The sequence below is a fragment of the Ochotona princeps genome, chromosome 14 (genome assembly GCF_030435755.1).
Source record: "Ochotona princeps isolate mOchPri1 chromosome 14, mOchPri1.hap1, whole genome shotgun sequence".
Taxonomy (NCBI): domain Eukaryota; kingdom Metazoa; phylum Chordata; class Mammalia; order Lagomorpha; family Ochotonidae; genus Ochotona; species Ochotona princeps.
In genome coordinates, this window is record NC_080845.1 from 1,794,374 (window position 1) to 1,815,283 (window position 20,910).

Sequence of the window (20,910 nt, forward strand, 5' to 3'; positions counted from 1 at the left end):
GAGGAACAAAGCAGGAGCTTTGTCTGGAAGGGTGGGTCGGCAGGTGCTGCCAGGGGGATGGGGCGAGGCAGGGCAGGGAGCAGCCCCTCCAGCTAGGTCTGGAGGTCTAGGCAGTTCAGCAGGGAGAGTCCCGACCTCCTGGACTCTGCCGGGGGGGGGGGGGGTGCAGACAGACCTGGGCTTGTGCGTTCCCAGCTGGGCCCCTTTTCAGCAGTCTGACTGGATTCTCTCATCTGGGAATGAAAATGTCAAGACCTGTCTTGTGGCAGGATTGCTGGGAGGGGGACAGAACCATGCACACGCTGGCCTCAGGTGGGCCGAGGGTCATTGCCATCATCACTGTTGCTACTGTGTGACAGTGAATTGATGCTGGAGCATTCTAGGAGTGTGATTGTTGCTACAGCATTACCTTGTTGTTATGCTGTGTTGTGACTGGTGCGTTGCTTCCAGAGCCGTGTGTAACAGTTGCTAGTATGCTATGCTGCTACAGTAGTATGTTATTGTTACTATAATAATGTGTTATTGTTGCTACATTGAACGGTTGCTACAGTAGTGAACTGTTACTACTGCAGGGTGTAATATTGTTACTACAGTAGTGTGCCACTGTTACTTTGGTCAGTGGTGTTGTACTGCTCAAGTAGCAATACTAGTAAGAGTAGGCCCAGAGCCAGAGCTACTCTTGGCCCTGCTGGGCCTGTCTCGGTCAGCCGGGCCTTTGGGGTCTACTGGCAGCCAGCAGGTGCAGTGGGGTCACCGTGGGCTCCCGGGGCCGGCTGACTCTACCCTGGATCCCCTCTCTGTAGAAATTTACCACACCACCTTTGACTGGCCCCCTGACACGGATACCCAGGATCGCCTAATGCTGCCGGAGGGCATCTCAGAGGTGGAGACGGCCCAGAAGCTGCTGGACTACCACAGGAGCATCATCAGGGTCCTCCCATCGTACCCCAAGATCCTGAAGACCATCAGCGCTGACCAGCCGTGTGTGGACGTCTTCTGCCAAGGTGAGCCCCCAGAGCCTCTGGACACCTCACTGCAGCAGCTGGCAGCCGCTGGGGCCCAACAGTCAAGCCTTGGGTGGCCCATTCCTTCTCTGCTCCAAAGGGAGGCCGCCGGGGTCCCTGGAGGGTCCCTCTCAGGGACCCTGGGTGACAGCTTACACTTGGCCCACCATGACTTTAATAGTGATGGGGTTGGGAGGAGAGGCAGGGGACACAGTGGGAAAGAGCTTGACCTTGAGGGCCAAGGAAAAGAAAATGTGTAAAGATTTTGTATAAAGAAATATATAAATGTATGACACATGTATAAGGAAAACATATACAGATATAACTGAAAACCAGGGAAGCCCCCATCCTCTGCACAGGGACAGCAGCGCGGCTCGGGAGTGGTAAGGCCCCTCCAGGAGGTCCAGGCAGTCCCCTGCCCGGCGTCCACGGCCGCTCGGCACAGTGGCGTAGCGGCCCATGTCGGGGACTTTCTTCCCCACGTGTGCCTCCTCCTGACGGGGAGGGGCTCCCAGCTGTCCCTGGCCTCCCAGTCCACTTCCGAGTGGGCACCTGCAGCCCACACCGCAGGGTCCAGTCCAGAGTGGCCACTCATGTTCCAGTGGCTTGGCATCCGGGAAGAGGTTTTAGCTGTGAGCCCTGCGTTCTGAAGATCCACAACATTTGTCTGACGCTGTGATGCGGAATTTATGCATTAATTACTTCCAAATCACTTAATTAAATTTAAAAGTTCATGTGATCGCTCATAAAGAATTCATGCCTCGAATTGTAAATAAAAATGTGAGTATCTGAATATTAATTATTATTAATTAATAATGCAGAGAGATAAATTGAAAATGGGGCTGCAGAATTCTCTCAGTATTTTTTTCTTTTTCTTCTTTTTTTTTTAAAAATCAAATCTCTCTGCAGTGCAGCCACCAACCGCAGATTTCTAAAAGGAATAATTGGATGTGGAGGCCGTCTGGGGGATCATTACTTCTAATTAAGTTAGTTATTTACTGTGAATTAAGCAGCGTGTGTAAGCGTGCTGCTCGCTTTCGGATGCACGGATCGCGCAAGGGCCAGGGACGGAGTCACTTTTCCTTGGGCCATTTCTGCTTCCAGGGGGCTCCTCTCACAGGGGTGCGCTGGGCTGGGGAGGACCGAGCCGAGCGTGCTGTGTCTCGGGGCCTGATAGACACATCTGGAAAATGGGGCAGGTGGACACATGCGTCCCGGGGTGGTTGGGACAAAGAGAGGAGATGATGCCTGAAGAATGCTTAGCTTGGTGATCAACACGCAGTGAGAATGAGGGTGAGCCCAGCACAACAGGAACTGCGACTCACATGGGCCTTTTTTAAAGAAATAAATGTTTACCTTTATTGGAAGGGCAGAATTAGAGTAAGGAGGAGGAACAGGCAGATTTTCCACCTGCTGGTTCACTCTTAATGGCTCCAATGCCTGCAGCTGAGCTGATCTGAAGCCAGGAGCTTCTTTTGGGTCTCCCACATGGGTGCAGGAGCCCAAATACTTCAGCTGTCCTCCACTGCTTTTCCAGGTCACAAGCAGGAAGCTGGGTGGAAAATGGAGCAGCTGGGACTTGAACCGCTGCCCATATGGGAGACCAACACCACAAGCAGAAACTTAGCCTACTATGCAACCATTCTGGGTCTTTGAGTTTTCCTGAAGAGCAACTGTAGTCTAACCATCCGTCGCACTGGAGAATCCATTGGCGATTCCAGAGTTCTGACAGTTTGCAACTCTGGACCTATCCCGGAGCTTCTTGTTAGGAACAAGTTAGCTCCTGGGCTGACCTCTGGCCCAGTCTGAAGAGAGTTTTTGGTTGTCACAGCCAGAGGACCTGCCATGCCACTGGCAACCAGTGGGATGACCAGGGGTGCTTCTTGACACTCACAAACAAATGAACCACCTGGACCCAAACACTGGGGTCGCCCCGGTTGAGAAACATGCCCCATGCCTCTGGACCGTCCTAGGGGAGCGTGCCTTCAGCCTGGAAGACATGGGCGGGGCAGGTCGGCAGGAAGCTGGGAGGCCTGGCCCATGCCTGGCTCAGCGGGGAAGTGGCTGGGTTTGATGTTCAGTGGCTTAGCAGCATCCGGTACCTGCCATGGCGCGGGTCCCCTCATGCTGGGAGATGCTCACCTGTGTCTCCCACTTCTGACCATCAAATGCCAAGGAGCCCCTGGTTCCCTACAAGCTCTGGTGACCCACAAGACTCACTGGAGCATGGCTGCACACACTCCTCCACCACCCGCTCCCCTGGGGCTGGTGAGGGGTGCCTCTCAGCTAGAGACATGTATCAAGGCCACTGCCGGATGCAGGGGTGCACCCGGCAGGACACCAGCATGTACCTCTCCTGGGAGACCAGCCTGATCCCCCACCTTCAGGTTAGGGACTTAGAAACCTCCCCCCCAGCAGTACCTGCTCCCGGCCCAGCCACCCTGCACAGGAGCGCGGCTGCCTACACTGTGGGTCCCAGCACGCAGGAAGTAGCCTCCGGGATCTCACTGTTCCTGCTGCCTGCCCACCCTGGTGCCCTGGGCCTGACCCCCCATTCCTTCCCCTGCAGCTTCACCCTCAGCCGCTTGGCTTGTTGAAGACTCAGAGTTCCTGTGGTGCTGTCAGAGACAGAAATAATGACTGCCCTTCAGCAGAGCCCGTGTAGGAGGCGCTGGCCTCTGTTCCTTCTGTGCCCCGGGCTTCTGACCCTCACATCTTGTCTTTCCAGCTCTGACCTACGTCCAGACCCACCATCGATCCAACGCCCCGTTCACCCCCAGGGTGCTGCTGTGCGGGCCCGTGGGCAGCGGGAAGAGCCTGCAGGCCGCCCTCCTGGCCCAGAAGTACGGCCTCGCCAACAGTGAGTGCGCGCACACCGCCCTGCCTTCTGCCCCCCCAAGCTCTCTCCCTGCGGGCCAGGGGTGGGGCGGCAAGGGGGTTTGAACACTGCTGTGCTGCCTGCCCTTCGTAATGTGCGCTCAGTCCCTCCTCGCAGGGGGGACGATGTTTTGCTCCTGGAGAAAGTATCACACACACACACCCCCGTGAGCCAGTTGCCTCGGCATTCCCTAGCGCTGGGGCGGGTTCTGTGTGCCCCTTGTGTCATCAAGCCTGTGGCCCCTTGGCCCCTAGCGCCCCGCCGGCTCCTGCAGCCCGAGGAGCCACTGTGGGTTTACCTGGGCTGGTCTTGCTCGACTCCCAGACCCGGGTCTGCATGTTGACAGGCAAACGCAGTTTCTGAACCAACCAGAGATTGACTTCTCACCCTGCACAGTTTCCATAAATATTTCACCAGCAGGCGAGGAGCTGCAGGTCCGCCCCTGGGTAGTCCCAGGTGTCTCGGCTGCTGGCCCGCATTCAGGAAGATAAAGGCTGGAAGCAGAAGAAACGGAAGCCGAGCCACAGTGCAGAGGCGCAGGGGGCCACAGACACTGTCCCCCTCCCTGCTGGTTGTCAGCCTGGGCAGCCTCCGCTAGGGTACCCACGGAACTGAGGCCTGCACCTCGAAGTGAGTGTGCAGACACGTAGCACGCTAAGACTCGCTCGGTACACACTACGGGGAGATAGGAGGACATCCCTAAAGCTGGTGGAAAAATGGGATTCAAAGCATGAGCTTATTTTGAAGCAAAAAATGGTTTTGAAGTCCACGCGCTTTTTTTTAATAACATGCATTTCCATATGTCATGATAAAAGCTTTTTGCACCTTATTTTTTTTTTTTTCAACAGAACAGGCTTACTCGTATGAGTTTGTCGGGCTAAAGCTGAGGACTTCATCCCGGGCTCCCATGTGGGTGGGCTTGGTCTGCCGCTGCCTGCTGGGCTCTGCGTTTGCAAGCAGCTGTGGCCAGCGGCCAGAGCCGGGGCCATGGTGTCTGTCTCGGCCAGCCTCTAGGCCTCCAGGCTAAACACCTGGCCTCATAGTGGGCATTCCAACTTCTACCAAGCTGTGCAAGTTCAAATGTGAGCTTGGAAAAACCTATGCATGGGTTTCCAAAGCTCTTGCACCAAAAAACCCATCTTTTAATTTCGTTTCCACAAACAATCGGAAGCCCCTTGGTGTATATGCAAATCCCAGGCTCAAGTTGTGAATAAAAATGCTTTTCACTTAGATCTACTCCAACTTGAGATTCCAGAGTCACCAAGACTGGTCAGGAAACGGTCCTAAACATTACAGTCACACAGTGGGCACAGAGGCGCAACGGTGTGGGGGTGGGGCTGCGGAAAGCCCTGTGCGCAGTAGGGTGGAAATGCTCCTCCTAGCATCGGCTAAAAGATGAACCATTCAAAACATTCCTTCTCCTGGGCCCAGCGCAATAGCCTAGTGGTTAAAGTCCTCACCTTACATGGGCTGGGATCTCATATGGGTGCCGATCCGTGTCCCGGCTGCTCCACTTCCCTCCCAGCTCCCTGCCCGTGGCCTGAAGAAACAGTCATGGATGACCCAAAGCTTTGGAATCCTGCACCCACATGGGAGACCCAGAAGTAGTTCCTGGCTCCTGGCTTCAGATCAGCTCAGCTCCAGCTATTGTGGCCAATTGGGGAGTGAGCCAGTGGAAGGAAGATCTTTGTCTCTGTCTCTCCTTCCTTCTGTAAATCTGACTTTCCAATAAAAATAAATAAATCTTTTAAAAATTCCTTCTCCCATTGATTTTACCTGTTAAGACTGAGGCTCAGGGCCCAGTGGCGTGGCCTAGCAGCTAAAGTCCTCACCTTGAACGCACTGGGATCCCATATGGGCACCGGTTCTAATCCCGGCAGCTCCACTTCCCATCCAGCTCCCTGCTTGTGGCCTGGGAAAGCAGTTGAGGATGGCTCAATGCTTTGAGACCCTGCACCTGCGTGGGAGACCTGGAAGAGGTTCCTGGCTCCCGGCATCGGATCGGTGCAGCACTGGCCGTTGCGGCTCACTTGGGGAGTGAATCATCGGATGGAAAATCTTCCTGTCTGTCTCTCCTCCTCTCTGTATATCTGACTTCATAATAAAAATAAATAAATCTTAAAAAAAAAAAAAAAGACTGAGGCTCAGGTCAGGGCTGACATAGCATAGTGGGTTAAGCTGCCACATGCAATGCTGGCATCCCGTATGAGCGCCAGTTCGAGTCCCAGTTGCTCCACTTCTGATCCAGTTTTTTGCTAAAGTGCCTTGGAAAGCAGCGGAGGATGGCCCAAGTCCTGGGGACGCAGCCACCCACAGGGGAGCCCAGAAACATTTTGTGGCTTCCACCTGGCCCAGCTCCAGTCATTGTGGGGTAAACCAGGCCATGGAAGATCTCTGCCTCTCCCTCTCTGACTCTGTCTTCTGAATAAATAGGTAATATTGTAAAAGAAGAATGAGGCTCAGTTTCTAGCAGTGGGTGCAGACGCCTTCTCTGCTGGTGCCCGTTGAAGTCCATCCTGCCAGCGGTGCCCCGGAAACCCCCAGCAGAGCCTCCACACAGAAATGGCTGCATTGGAGTCCTCGACTCGACTGTGTGTGTGCTAGGATTATTTTATTTATTTGAAAGGCTGAGTTAGAGAAAAAGAGATCTTCCACCTACTGATTCATTCCTCAGTGGGTACAGTAGCTAGGGCTGTGCAGGTCTGAAACCAGGAGCCAGGAGCATCTTCTGGCTCCCCCACATGGGTGCAGGGGCCCAGACACATGGCTCCCCGTAGGGAGCTGGACTAGAACTGGTGCCCGCGCGGACCCGGTGGCCCAGCCTGCCTCTGGGCTGTTTTTGCGTCACTTTCATGCACAACGGTTTTTGCTTGCTTGTTTTTTAAAATTTAAATGGTTTTCAGGGCACCAATCATGAGAAAAAAAATTCCCTGGCCAGAGGCTAGATCTCCCTCCCACCCCCAAATGCAAATAGAAAAATTCAGGGCTGTGTTTACTTTGTAGAGGAGCAGTTATCTGGGACTTCCAGAGGTGGAGCACTGGGAGCCTGACTCAGGACATGTCCACTCCGCCGTGCGCACACACAGCTTGGTGTCCAAGTGAACCAATGTCGGGGAGCAGGGGGTCACTGTGCCCCGCTGTGGCCCCACCTGACACACGAGGTCCCACTCTGCTCCCACCACCTTCGTCCCCATGCACAGTAGGTGGCCGGAGTCACCGCCTTCTGAGGATTGAAACTCCAGCCACGCAGATCCTTGTGCCCTGGCCTCTCCGCTGGGGTCTGGTGCCTGGCAGCCTTCCCTCAGCAAGCACGGGCAGGAAGCCGGGAGGGAGCCGCAGACTGTTGGGACACGTCTGCCACAGTAAAGCCACTGAACAGAGAACAGGTGGTTCTAGATTAAACCAGAAAGCCATCTGACATCCATGGTGTTGGGGAGGGATGACCTGAAAGGGTGTTGCCTCGTCTTTGTTTCCTTAGATTTATTCATTTGGAAGAGTTACAGAGAGAGCAGAGAGAGAGAGAGAGCGAGCTTCTATTCACAGATTCACTCTGAATGCGCGAAACATTCAGGGCTGGTCCAGGCCAAAGCCAGGAGCCAGGGTCTCCATCCTGGTCTCCCCTGTGCGTAGTCTTTGGGAAGCATGGAGTAACTCAAATGGCAGCTTAACCCACTGCACCACGGCATCCAGCTTGCCCCCGGCTTTGTTTGTTTTTTTTTTTTTTTTAAGATTTATTTTCATGACAAGGCAGATATACAGAGCGGAGAGACAGAGAGGAAGATCTTCTGTCCAATGGTTCACTCCCCAAGTAACCACAACGGCTGGAGCTGAGCCAATCCGGAGCCAGGAGCCAGGAGCCAGGAGCTCTTCTGAGTCTCCCACATGGGTGCAGGATCCCATGGCCTAGGGCGTCCTCGACTGCTTTCCCAGACCACAAGCAGGGAGCGGGATGGGAAGCAGGGCCACCGGGATTAGAACCGGCAATCATATGGTATCCCAGCGCATGCAAGGTGAGAACTTTAACCACTATGCTATCGTGCCGGGCCCTTAATATATAAATTTGAAAGTAAATTTTCAAGATTTATTTGTTTTTATTGGAAAGTCAGATTTGCAGAGAGAAGGAGAGAGAAAGATCTTCCATCCATTGGTTCACTCCACCGTCCTTACTGCTTAGGGACCTGGATGGGAAGTAGAGCAGCCGGGATTAGAACCGGTGCCCATATGGGATCCCAGTGCATTCAAGGTGAGAACTTTAGCCACTAGGCTATGGTGCCGGGCCTCGCTTTTTTTTTTTTTTTTTTTTTTTTTTTAAGGATTTACTTACTTGAAAGCCTGAGCTACAGAGAAAGTGAGAAAGAGCTGACAGCTCACTCCCCGGATGGCCACAGTGACCAGGGCTGGGTTACACCAAAACCACGAGCTTCCTCAGGGTCTCCCATGTGGGTGTAAGGGCCCGAGCACTTAGGCCACCTCCTGCTGCTTTTCCAGGCCATGAGCAGGGAGCAACAGGACTCCAACCAGCACCCAAGGGAAAGGCTGGCATTGTGGGTGGCAGCTTACCCACTTGGCCACAGTTTTGGCCCCTAGGGCTCATACTGGGTTTTTGGTTTTGTTTTTGTTTTATTTGTATGTCAAATGCTTTTCCTTTACTGGGCACCACGGTTAGCATGAGCATCTATAGGTTTTTGTTTGTTTGGGTTTTTTTCTGCTTTAAGAATTTTGAGGCATCTTCATTATCTGGTTGCCCATGTCTCATACCAGATGGCCTGGGAGCCAGTCCCACTTCCCCTAAAACAGCTTCCTGCCAGTACACCTGCGACGGGCGCTGATGGCCCCAGCACGTGGGCTCCTGCCGCCTATACAGGAGACCCAGATGGAGCTTCAGGCTCCTGGTTCAGCCCGGGCTAATCTCAGCTGCCCTGGGCGTTGGGGAATAAGTCAGGAAACAGAAGCTTTCTCTCTCTCTCTCTCTGTGTCACCATGCCTTCCAAAATAAATAAAATGTTAAAAGAAATAATTTCGAATTTGGAAGAAGTGGGCTCGCACAGGCAGCACATTTACCAGAGGCCCGGCTTGGACCACACTGAGGCCGGCTCTGAGGTTTGAGGGGGCCTGGCTAGAGTGCATTCCCTCTTCCTGGAGGGAAGCCCCCCGAGTGTGCCCTGAGTGTGGTGCAGGGTACAGGGGTGTGAGGTGCGGGGTGAGAAGTGCTGAGTGCGGGGGCCTGGCGCTGTGGCCTAGTGGCTAAAGTCCTTACCTTGAACGCCCCGGGATCCCATATGGGCGCCGGTTCTAATCCCGGCAGCTCCACTTCCCATCCAGCTCCCTGCTTGTGGCCTGGGAAAGCAGTTGAGGACTGCCCAAAGCTTTGGGACCCTGCACCCGTGTGGGAGACTCAGAAGAGGTTCCTGGTTCCCGGCTTCGGATCAGCACACACCGGCCCGTTGCGGCTCACTTGGGGAGTGAATCATCAGATGGAAGATCTTCCTCTCTGTTTCTCCTCCTCCTCTGTATATTCGGCTTTCCAATAATAAAAATCTTTTTTTTAAAAAAAAAAAGAAATGCTGAGTGCGTGGTGGGGGGTGCAGGGTGCGGGGTACATGGCGCGGGTCATCCTGTGTTCTCAGCTGCAGCTCAGGGATGATGCCAGCATCTCTCACTGGAGGGGAGGGAATTGGGGAGGGGTGGGAGGCCAGGGTCCACCCCTCCACCCACCTCCCCACTGCTCTGCCAGGCTATGGAATCTCACCCCATGCAGCTCCAAGGCTGGGGGTGGTGTGGGGAGGCCCATGCAGGTTCTGGGAGCTCACTCCCTCCTCTCTTTGTTTATTTTTTTTTAAGATTTATTTATTTTTATTACAAAGTCAGATATATATAGAGAGGAAGAGAGACAGAGAGGAAGATCTTCCGTCCGATGATTCACTCCCCAAGTGAGCCGCAACGGGCCAGTGCGCGCCAATCTGATGCCGGGAACCAGGAACCTCTTCTGGGTCTCCCACGCAGGTGCGGTGTCCCAATGCATTGGGCTGTCCTGCTTTCCCAGGCCACAAGCAGGGAGCTGGATGGGAAGTGGAGCTGCTGGGATTAGAACCGGCGCCTATATGGGATCCTGGGGCTTTCAAGGCGAGGACTTTAGCCACTAGGCCACAGCGCCGCCGGGCCCCCTCCTCTCTTTCTTGGAGCCTGTGTCTCCTGGTCTCCTGGTCTGTGTTTCCTCGGCCTTGGGAGATTCTGCTCTGCTGGGGCCACCTGCACTCCTTGTGAGCCGTGGTTGGAGAGGGGCCCATGGGCACACATCCCAGGGGAGGCTGGTCCAAGGCTCACAGCCCCGTGCCATCTGCTGCCCAGTGCCTGCGTCTGCATGTTGTTCTGTTTTGTAGAGTTGCCATGAGAACAGGTCAGTGTGACACCTGCTCCTTTTGCGCAGCCGGAAGCAGAAGCCAAGCCTGGGTTCGATGTCACACAGACCCAGCCCTGCCACTCTGGTTCTTCTACCACCAGCAGGTTACCTCACTGCCTTTGAAGTTCCATTTCCTCATCTAAAAAGCAGTCGCTTGTCGTGAGAAGGTCAACCTCCCGAGCCCCAGGATGCCGTGCCACGTGTGGATAAAATCACCACTGTTACGCACATAGAGTGTTAGACTCACCCCGCTGAGGAAGGCGTCTTGGGTCCTGGCCTGGGTCTTATGATCCAGCTCATTTGGGGGTTGCTTTTGGGGGCAGGAGTCTTCATTATGGGTGGGAACTTTTGAACCCTGAAAGCAAGGAGACCAAAGTTGAACAACTGACACTTGGTGAGAATACAAGGATCACAGTCAAGGGCTTCTGCAGCCTCTACTCACCCGCCCAGCACCTGTCCGCCTGGTCCACGCCAGCCACGGCAGATGCCAGCCATGGCTGGGGGATGGCCCGGCTGGAGCCCCAGGGGCAGGCTGCTGCTCGCTGTGGGCCGGCCTGCAGGTGCTGCCGCCTCATGTACATGTATGCTCTCACAGCTGCCCCTCTCGGCTTCCTCCCCCTCCGCAGCGCCTTGACCCTGGCATGCCATCCAGCCATGGGCGTCCTTCAGCTCCCGCCCCCGCAATCCAATGTGGCCGTGAATGCCATCACAACACCTCCCTCGGTGCGAGACTTCAACCGGCCCGAGGTGGTGGCTCCTGGCGTGGCGGGGCCCTGCAGCAGCCACGGCTTGGCGACAGCGATCCCTCCCTTGTTAGTGCCTTACGCGCCGCTGTCCATTTTTAATATGTTCTCCACCAAATGCATTCCTTTTCACTCTTCATCCTCCTCCCCTTTCTTGCTTCCCGGCTCCGTTTTGATATTTACTTTTGCCGGATGCGTGCGCTCACACGCACAGAAAACCCTTTCATATTTTTTTCAGTGACCTTTCTTCTCCCCCCACAGCAGGCAGCAGCCGCGGTCTCTTTCTTCCTCATTCTTCCTCCTATTTAAAATTTAACGTGTGTCTCTCTGTTCCCCTCTCCTTCAGTCTGCTGTGGGCAACTGCTGAAAGAGGCTGTGGCAGACAAGTCCAAGTTTGGCGAGCTCATCCGGCCTTTCTTCGAAAAGGAGATGGCAGGTAGGCAGTGCCCGCCCCCGCTACGCCAGGAGCCGCCAGGGTACCACGAGCCCCTGGCACTCAGCCTGCTCCCTCCAACCAGGGGGTGAGGGGAGCCCAGCAGGTGTACACGGGGTTGTCCCATGAGCCAGGGGCTCTGGGACTGCTCCTTGGGGATGCCTGACACCCATGCCTGACACCCCGTGAGGGTGGAGCAGGGATGTCCCTGGGGTGTCCCTAGGGCCTCCCATGTCCCTGCTTCTCAGAAGGCCTGCTTTTCCTCACTCATGGCCTTGAAGGCAGGAGACACTCTCAAGAGCACCCCACCCTTACAGGATGGCTACATTGCCATCCTGGAGCACGTGTGCTCGGTTATTCGTCAGGCAGAAGCCAGAAGTCCCCCCGGCTGCACCGCTGCTGGGGGCAGCTGGCCTCCGGTCCTTGGGAGGTCTGGACACAAGCCCGTTGGAAGGGAGACCAGAAGCAGGATGAGTCTGCAGTCCCCTCCGTGATCTCCGACCTGGAGGCATTCCCAGGCCTGCCCCGCACCAGGACACGGTGGCATTGTTCTGATGCCACCATAGACCCGCCGTTGCCAAGCAAGCAGGCGTCTGAGTGTGCGCGGCTAGCCTGGGGCTGCCGTGGAGCCCAGATCTCTTCTGCAGGCTGTGTTTTCCACCCTCCCCTTCCCCTCATGCCTGCTTCTCGGCAGCACCTCCATGCAGGCGTGTTGATCCATGGACTTGTTCTTGTAGTGGACACCGCGTGTGCTTGTCAGGACCCCCTCCTGATGCATGCGCTGGCGTCTCCCGCCGTCTTTCTAGGCACGGTTGGTTGGTGAGGAAGCTTGGGGCACATACTGCTCATTCTAGCACTCAGCCTCAGGTTCCCCAGGGAGGTGTCCCAGCTTGGCTTCCCAGAAATCCCAGGGGAGTTCAAGGGAGGCACTGGGGTCCCTGTGCAGGGTGAGTCAGAGGGTGGCTCATGACTGTCTCCCATTTCTGGAAGCTTCTCAGTGGTGAGGGGTGGATAGGAATTCCTGCTGGGCAGGCTAATATGTGGGCTCAGGAGGCACACAAGGGGCAGTGTGGCAAGCAGCAGCCAGGGCAGAGTGCCTGGTGCCACCCCATGTGACCTCCCAGCCATGGTGCCACAGTGCCCTTGGCTGGGTCGTCCCCGGCACCCCATGGAAGGCCTGTTTGGTGAATGGACAATGTGACAGCAGCAGCTGGCCAGCACCCTGGCCGTGACCGTGGTTACAGAACTCCCACCGTAATCACTCTGGGGGTTCGGACACAGCATGCATGACCCAACAGGCCAGGGTCCATCTTGGGGAGCAGCACACAGATGGTCTGTACATCCACAAAAAGTCACCGTAGCAAAGGTTTCGCACCCTTGTCGTCCATCAGTAATGCCGTAACGCGCTGCCCAGGTCATGCTCGGGTCAGCCAGTGCCCCTGATTACCTTGGGGTCCCTGAGGAGCTGAAGGGATGTGAGGACGTCCAGGCCAGCCACCATGAGCAGGAAGGCTGTTCCATGTACCCCCACATTGTCGCCAGAGCCCTTGGTTTTCACCTTTTGGTTCCAGAGGCCAGAAGCCCAACAGCAAGGCTGGCCCCGGCCCTGGGGCTTTAGCCCAGCATCTACTGCTGCTTCCAGGGGCACACCCGCCTTCCTCAGCGACGCCCCCTCTCCTGGTCCCATCGTGGAGTCATCACCTCTGACAGCCCTTAGCTTCATCCGCGGGTTGCTCAGGCACACAGGGCCTGGAGGAGGGCACCATCGCTGGACCAGATGGAAGTCAAGTTCTGCACACCCAAGCCAGTTTCTTAGGTGACAAATAATTTATTTTTCACTTTTTTTTTTTAGATTTATTTATTTTTATTTGAAAGGTAGAGTGACAGAGAGAAGGAGAGAGAGATCTTCCACTCACTGGCTCACTCCCCAAGTAGCAGCAGCGGCTGAAAATTAGCTGATCCTAAGCCAGGAGCCAGGAGCTTCCTCTGGGTCTCCCATCGGATTCAGGGGCCTAAGAACTTGTTCCATTCCCTACTGCTTTCCCAGGCCTTTAGTAGGGAGTTGAATGGACTCGAACTGGCGCAGGACTGCCAGTGAGACGAGCAGAGACTTGACCCACACACCACGGCACCGGTCCCAGTTTCTCTGGTTCTGTTTGCTGTACCGTGATTCCTGGTGAGGTCTCCAGCTGGGATCAGGTGGCCTCTCTCCTGCGGACAGCCTGTGCTACTCACTCATTTTTCAAGCTGCTTTTGTCTTACTTCTGTGCGAGTGCCTCTGGCAGAGCAGGGCTGGCTCATTTTTCCCACTGCCTGTCTGCCATTTGAAGCCACGACGCGGTCCGTAGCTGCAGCGGTAGCGGGGCTGCAGTGGTCACCACATGAGGCTGACAGCTCTGCACGCCACGTCCCAGGGCAGGGGCGTCTTCCTCTGTCTCACTGTGAGTGGGCCTTCTAGAGTCCCCTGTGCCTTGAAACACTGTCAGCTAGGAGGCCACCTGTGCCTCCTTGACCCTGTCTTTGTGAAGCTCCTTAGCTGCTTGGTGGGAGCAGAACTGCTTGAAGCGGAGCGCTCAGCCTCGGGCCTGGCTCGCTCCACTCACCCACCCCTGCCAGCCCAGGGAGTCGCTTTTCAGCAGTGACCCCTGTGCCTCACCACCCCTGCCAGCCCAGGGAGTCCCTTTTCAGCGGTGACCCCTGTGCCGTGCACCCGGCGAGCTCCACCCGTGTGGCTTCTTGTTTGTTTAGCTCTGTATTCCTGTTCTTCCTATAAAACTAAAGGCACAACAACCGACCTCACAGAAGCAATAAATCCTGTCATTTCGCTAATCCTGATCTCCTAGGGATAACAAAGAGGGCCTTCGCATTCATTGCCACCAGCAGGGGCTCAGTAGCTGGCTGGGAGAAGCTGCAGAGGCGCCCAGAGCCTTCAGCTGGCCTGACCCACCCAGAGCAGGCACCCAGGCCTGGCAGGGACCCCCTTCGCCACCCCTGCCCCCGCTGGGGCCAGCACAGGGTTTGAAGTGGAGATGGGCCGAGCTGGAGACCCCATGCCGAGGGAGGAGTGTCTGTGCTGCCCCTGCGCCACTCTTGGGATCTGGACAGTGGTGATCCTCTGACTGAGCAGACAGAGTCCCAAGTTTATTGGCAGTCTTGGGGTGGGGGTTGCCAACGTAGCTGGGTTCTGAGGTCACGGCCTGCAGGCAGGCCCCTGCCCTGACGCTGGGATTTCTGGCCACAAGGTCCTGGGAGCTCAGTTTCCCCGTGATGTGGAGGAGGGGACACTTCTGAGGACACAGGGACTTGCCCCGTGTGGGTCAGCGGCCCTGGCAAGGCTGAGTTGTCATGGTCACCCCAGTATAGAACGGCATGGCCAGGGCAACCAAGCAAGCACACTCCCCGGGACACCTGCCTGCCTTGCCCCCCGCCCCCGCCACAGGGTCTCCCCCCCAGGCCCTCCACGCTGGGCTGCAGGCCTGCCGTTGGTTGCCTGTCCCCCCCCCACCGGGTCTGCCACCACCTGCTGTGCTGTGTCTGTGCTCACCTTGGAACGCGTTGCCCAGAGACACGCTGTTCTGTTTCTGCCGAGCAGGCGTCCTTGTCACATCGCAGTCCTTGCTGCTGCCCCCTAATGCGGATGTCCGTGTCCCCCCAGGAGCCACCTTCCCTGCGCCCCAGGCCTCCCCGTGCAGCGTCCCAGCCGTGACCTCTGCCGGCTTCATTTCACTCTTTCCTGTCCCTACGGGTGCTGCCAACACGTCCTCCTCTGCAGTCAGCAGCAAAATTAATAACTGTGACCTTCACCCATCGCTGCCCCGCCTTCTGGGCCAAGACCCCAGGGCCCCGACTTCACTGGCTTGAGTCTCTCTACTGCAGGGCTGGTGGTGGGTGGAGGGCCGGCCCGCGGGCTCGGCCCGTGTCCAAGCTGGGGCCCACTCTCAGGGTTGCACCTAAGTCATGCAGCCGAGGGTGCCAGGAAACTCCTGTCACCTTGTGCCTTGGTGCGAGACCAGTGCGGCCAGCTCCACGCTGCAGGGAGAAGTACTGTCTCAAGTCCGGAGGCCTAGAGCCTCCCCTGGACTGTTGCTGTCTGCCTTTGTCCCGGGAATGGCCCTGTCCCAGCCTGCGCTCAGCACAGTACCCAGGCCTCCTGGCAGGCTGCCACCTGATGTGATCCGACACACACCCCAGCCAGAAGAGCGTGCCCGGCATCGCCGCCAATGCGGAGCTCCAGCGGCTGCTGCTGGCAGGCAGGCCTCCCCACAAGGTGGACCCTGGGTCCCCAGACTGCTGGGTCTAAGTAGGGGTCGCTCGGGGAGACCTGGCCCCGACCCTGGCGTGGGTAATTGTCTCTGTTAGAAGAGGGCGTGCTAGGACGCATCCTGTCCTTGCCGCTGTGTCTTTGCTGTGAGTGTGTGAGCTGCCGCTCTCTGCCCCAGCAGGCCCACAGGAGGTGGGGTTGTCTGACAAGAGCCTCCCCCTCACCCCAGCCAGGGCGTGTCCCTGGCAACCATTTTTTTGAAGACTCTCACTTTTCCCATCCCCTGTGTGGCTGCAGAAGCAGGAGGGAGGACCTGCCTTTGCTACACTTGGGCACCTGCCAGGCAGTAACCAGGGGCTCCCGGCTCACCTGTCCTATTGATGCCACCCCTGCCACAGGTCGGTCAGGTACTGGTGTGCGTTCCTGGGGTGCACACCTGACCTGTGCTCACATTTGGGGAGGTCGTTAGCCGGAAGTTGCCTGTCTCCTTCTGGGAGTGTCCATCTATGTCCCTGGTGTGGCAGCCAGGGCAGCTGAGAAGCTGAGCACAGGGCCAGGGGTAGAGGGAGCGTGGAGGTGCACCCCATTCTGATGCTGAGGGCTCACGCTGTCGAACTCCAGCCATCGTAGCACCAACCACCAAGCCAGGGCGGTTAGGAGTTGATTCCAGAGCTGTGGGGGAGTCCGGACCCCAGGTTGGGGGTAGGGAGGGGGTGGCGATCAGAGCCCAGGCGAAATGACTCCTTTTTGAGGGGGAATTAATATTCCCCCACGCTAAATGCACACGAAAGGCTGCACAGTAGAGCAGTTTTCCTGCTTTTTGTCAGAAACTCAGCCCGGAGTGGCCAAGTTGAAAGACAAAGCCGTCCTCCCGGTCTGAGGCGGTAAGCGGCTGCTGTTTGTTGCTGGGCGTGCGCCGCAGCCTCGGTGAGCTGGGGGCCGTGTTCCTGCGAGGGGGGACTCGGGGGGACCCCTGCCCGCTGGCAGCGAGCTTTGCATGTGGCCGTTTGTAGGCACTGAAGACGGCGCATGCCTCTCTAAATAATTTACCAGTTGATTAATAGACTCACAGGGGTATAATTAGTGGAGGGAGAGACAGCGGGCACAGTAACCGGTACAGTGCTTAGGGGAACCGGGGCTGTAGATTTTTGTGTGTGTATATATATATTTTTTTTTTTTTCCAGAAACTTTCTAGGGTGCTGGGCGTTTGAAGATAAGTTGGGAAGTGCTCAGTGCCTCTTCCCTTTTGAAGTGGAAATAGGACAGTTTGAATCCGTCGAGTTTAATTTTTCACAAGCTTTAGGGGCCCCGCGGTGCAACTGCCTTTTATTATTGGAGAAAAAAAAAACCTGTACATTTTTCTTTCATTTTTCTGTGCACACACACACACACACACACACAGTCCAAGCAGTAAGCCATAAACACATGAATTTCATCTTTTATTCGGCATGGGTTTTCCTGGCATGGCCTACCCTCAGCGCGTCACCAGGTGCCCCTGGGGCACTACCCCTTTCCTGCGCCAAGCCCCCACTGTAAGGTGGCCCAGGGGTTGATGAATGGATGCCCCCTGTAATTTATGCCTCTTAAAGAAAGCCTCACCCCAGCCTGACAATGCTTTTGAAGTAGCTCCTTTTTTCAAGTCCAACTTTTGACTTTTCCGCTGGGACCGCTACAAAGATTTCCTTATGGAAAATAGGTAAGAGTCTTTTTCAGTCCCAGAGAGTGAGAGAGAGGGGAGTGGGGGAGAGAGGGAGGGAGGGAGGGAGGGAGGGAGGGAGGGAGAGGGGGCATACATGGGCGGCCTGGCTAAGCCGAGTGACAGCTGGGCGTGGCGCTGGTGCCCAGCGCTGGGATCCATTCTGTGAAGCACATTGGAACACTGCTTGGCAGTGGTCTGTGTCCCCATCCATCTTCTTGTTTTTCGTTGTTTATTTTTCAAAAGGTTTGTTTATCTCAAAGACAGAGCTGCATAGAGAGAGGGAGAGAGAGAAAGATGTGTGCCTGCTGGTTCACTTCCCAAATGGCTGCAACAGCCGGAACTGAGCCGGTTCGAAGCCAGGAGCCAGGAATTCCTTCCAGGCCTCCCACATGGGTGCAGGGGCCCACGTATTCTGGGCGTCTTCTCGTGCCTTCCCAGGTGTATCAGTAAGGAGCTGGGTCAGAATTGGAATGGATTGGCCTCAAACAGGCCCCCTTATGGAATGCCAGTACTGCAGACAGTGGTCTGATGCACTGCCCCACGGCACCGGCCTCTCTTTTCCATTTTAAAAAGATTGATTTGTTTTTATTTGAAAGACAGATTTACAGAGAAAAGGAAGACAATCATCTTCCATCTACTGCTTCACTCTGCAAATGCCTGTAATGAACAAAGCTGAGCTGATCTGAAGCCAGGAGCCAGGAACTTCATCCAGGATGCCCACATAGGCGCAGGGGCCCAAAGAGTCGGGTCATTCATGCTCTTCCTTCCAGGCACATTAACAGAGAGCTGGATAGGAAGTAGAGAAGCCGGGACTCGAATCGGCACCCGTATGGAATGCCAGCTTTGCAAACAGAGGCTTAACTAACTATGCCATGCACCAATCCCTATTTTTCAGTTTTTAAAAGTCTTATGTATTTATTTGAGAGGCAGGCCAGCAGAGGGAGAGACTGAGATGTTCTGTCTGTTGGTTCACTCCCCCAAAGGCTGAGCCAAGCTGAAGCCAGCAGCCAGTAACTCCAGCAGCATCTCTCAGCCTGGGTAGCTGGGTCCCCGTCCCTTGGGCCAAGCTGCCCCAGGCGCCGCAGCAGGGAGCCGGATCACCCTGGTGATGTGGGGTGCCGCTGTGCCACCATGCCAGCCCTTGCTGGTGGGTTCTTGGTTTGTTTTACTCAGCTTTTCTTACAAGGGTGGCTGTTGTCACTGTGTTACTAACGCCCTGTCGCCACTGGTCACAGCCAGCAGGGAAGGCTGAGACAGTCACCTGTCCCTGTGTCTTTCGAGACCTCCTCTGGGGCCAGGTGTGACGGGCTCTCTGCCAGGGAGGGGCAGTCCCACACCTCCCCGCCAGGCTCCGCCATGTTCACCGAGCACGTCCCACTTCTCCGGGGGCTTCTGGGCGGCCGGAGGGGAGTCCACAAGCGTGCCGTGTCCTAGCAGTTCTGGGCCAGGCTTCTGCAGAGCTGCGTTCCCCCGCCGGTCAGCAGAGCCTTCCAAGGCACTCAACTGTGAAATTGTCTCAGACAGGCCCCGCCCCCAGAGACGCCAGCCCTTCTCCAGCAGGGAGGCTTCCCGTGCAGCTGCCTGGGCAGCCCCTGGCACAGCCGCAGCTGTGCCTTGCCCTCTGGGCGCGTGCATGACGGACAGCGAGGTGACCCTGGCCTGCCTCTGGCCAGGCTGTGAGTGAGGCCCACAGAGGCAGTGACAGAGCCACCTCCCCCCCCACCACCACCCGGCATCCTACTGCCGCCCCTGCACCTAGAGATCCAGTGTAGGGACCTGACACCTGCCGGTGCTGTTGCTGACGGGCCAACCTCGGGCACCCCTGGGCATGCATGGAGCAGGGGGAGGGGGCAGCCGGGGATCCCACATGTGTCTAATCTGGGTGACAAGGGCCAGGAGAGCTGGGGGTGCTGGGACAGCGATGGCAGATGGGGGCAGAGGGACTCAGGAGCGGGGAGGTGAGGGAAGAGGCTTATCAGAGTGCAGTGGGCAGTGCTGTGCCCGGCCTCCACTGTGCCCTGCCAGGCCTCAAGGGCAGCAGAGTGTGAGGGCAGGAGGGGGAAGGAGGACTCTCCACTCCCTGCTGAGCCTCAGACCTGCAGTGCACATGGCCTGCGGCCCCATCCTGACCCTGACAGCTCTGCTGTCCCTGTGAGAGAAACCCTAGCTGGGAGCACCCCCCATTCCCCCATCATCCGCCCACCCACCCCCTCCTGCCCCATCTCTGCTCTGTCTGCCTGCCTGGGCTCAGTGAATTTGGGGTAGTTGCCCTGGGACCCTCAAAACGTGGATAGGAATCCCTGGTGTCCACGCGAGCTCCTGTGGTGCCTGTGGCTGGCAGGCCCGGGCGGTGGGCTCACCCACTTGGACTCTGCCACTTTCCAGCCGTGTGCCCGTGGACAAGCCCCTTGCCCTCTCCGAGTCCTCACCGCCCTCATCTGTATGGCGACCTTCCAGGGCACCTGCTGTGTTGGTCACTGCAGGTACCTTGTTTGCCACGTGTCAAGTGTGGCAAGTGGCATGTGACCCAGCAGCATCACCTGACCCGTCCACTTCCTCCTGTTGCTGCGAGACAAGGTGTCTCTGTTCCCTGGATACCAACAGTGGTAGTGGGCGGGAGGGGGGGCCTGGCTCGCGCAATTCCATATCCATATTTTTCGATATCTTGTTCCTTTCCTGCAGTGGGTCATGGTGGGGTACTGTAGTGTGTCAAGCTACCCTAGAACTTTTATGACCATGTTTAAAGAAAATTCTTTAGCTTTATTTGCAAGGCAGACTGATACAGGGAGGGAGAAGGGTCTTCCATCCACTTGTTCACTCCCCAGATGGCCATGACAACCAGAGCTGGGTGAGCCTCAAGCCAGGACCCGGGGACCCCCATGTGGCAGCAGGGGCCCGAGCACTCGGCCAGCTACTGCTGCTTCTCAGGCACTTTAGCAGGGAGCTAGATGGGAAGTGGAGCAGCCAGGACTTCTGGCTTAGGATGTGGGTGTTGACACCAGCCTACTACCCGCCCATGTTAAGCACTGGGAGGGGCAGGCTTGCCTCTGCCCCACGTGGATCTGAGCTTGGCTGGCATGGCTGAAACTGCTGCAGACAGATGGGCTGGCCCGTCTGGACGTCATTTCTGGGTCATGATCATTCTTGCTAGTGACGGACTTGGGGTGCCTCCCCATCACCAGACGGCCTTGGCTTCCTCATAGAGTGACATCAGGCCACTTGGCCCTCTGGTGCAGCAGCTCCTTGCCCTTGGAGCAAGCCTTCCTAGGGAGTCCCAGGGTAGGGGCAGTTGGGCTGAGAGGGTGGGCTTGCCTCAGAAGTCCCAGCAGGCACTATGTCTGATTCTGTTCCCTGGCCCACCCAGATCCTGTGGGAAGAATGGCGAAGGTCGGCCACCTTCCGGCCTCCACGCTGGGGCTAGGAAGGGGGTCCTGGCTGGAGCATGGCTCTTCCATGTCAGGCTGACCACAGCCTGTGATGCCCGGGGGTCCA

The 20,910-nt window shown here is 56.6% G+C and overlaps 1 protein-coding gene across 6 annotated transcripts in view; it reads left to right on the forward strand.

The window, feature by feature from the left end:
* The window catches only part of AK8 (adenylate kinase 8), a 111,093-nt gene that overhangs the window by 38,568 nt on the left and 51,615 nt on the right, over positions 1 to 20,910 (forward strand). For 5 of the 6 annotated variants that reach the window (XM_058672719.1, XM_058672715.1, XM_058672716.1 and 2 more), the window contains exons 8-10: positions 804 to 1,004; positions 3,733 to 3,864; positions 11,372 to 11,461. In XM_058672719.1, the coding sequence (XP_058528702.1) occupies positions 804 to 1,004; positions 3,733 to 3,864; positions 11,372 to 11,461 (423 nt within the window). The remainder of the gene's footprint in view (positions 1 to 803; positions 1,005 to 3,732; positions 3,865 to 11,371; positions 11,462 to 20,910) is intronic. The other variant, XM_058672718.1, reaches the window with a different exon arrangement.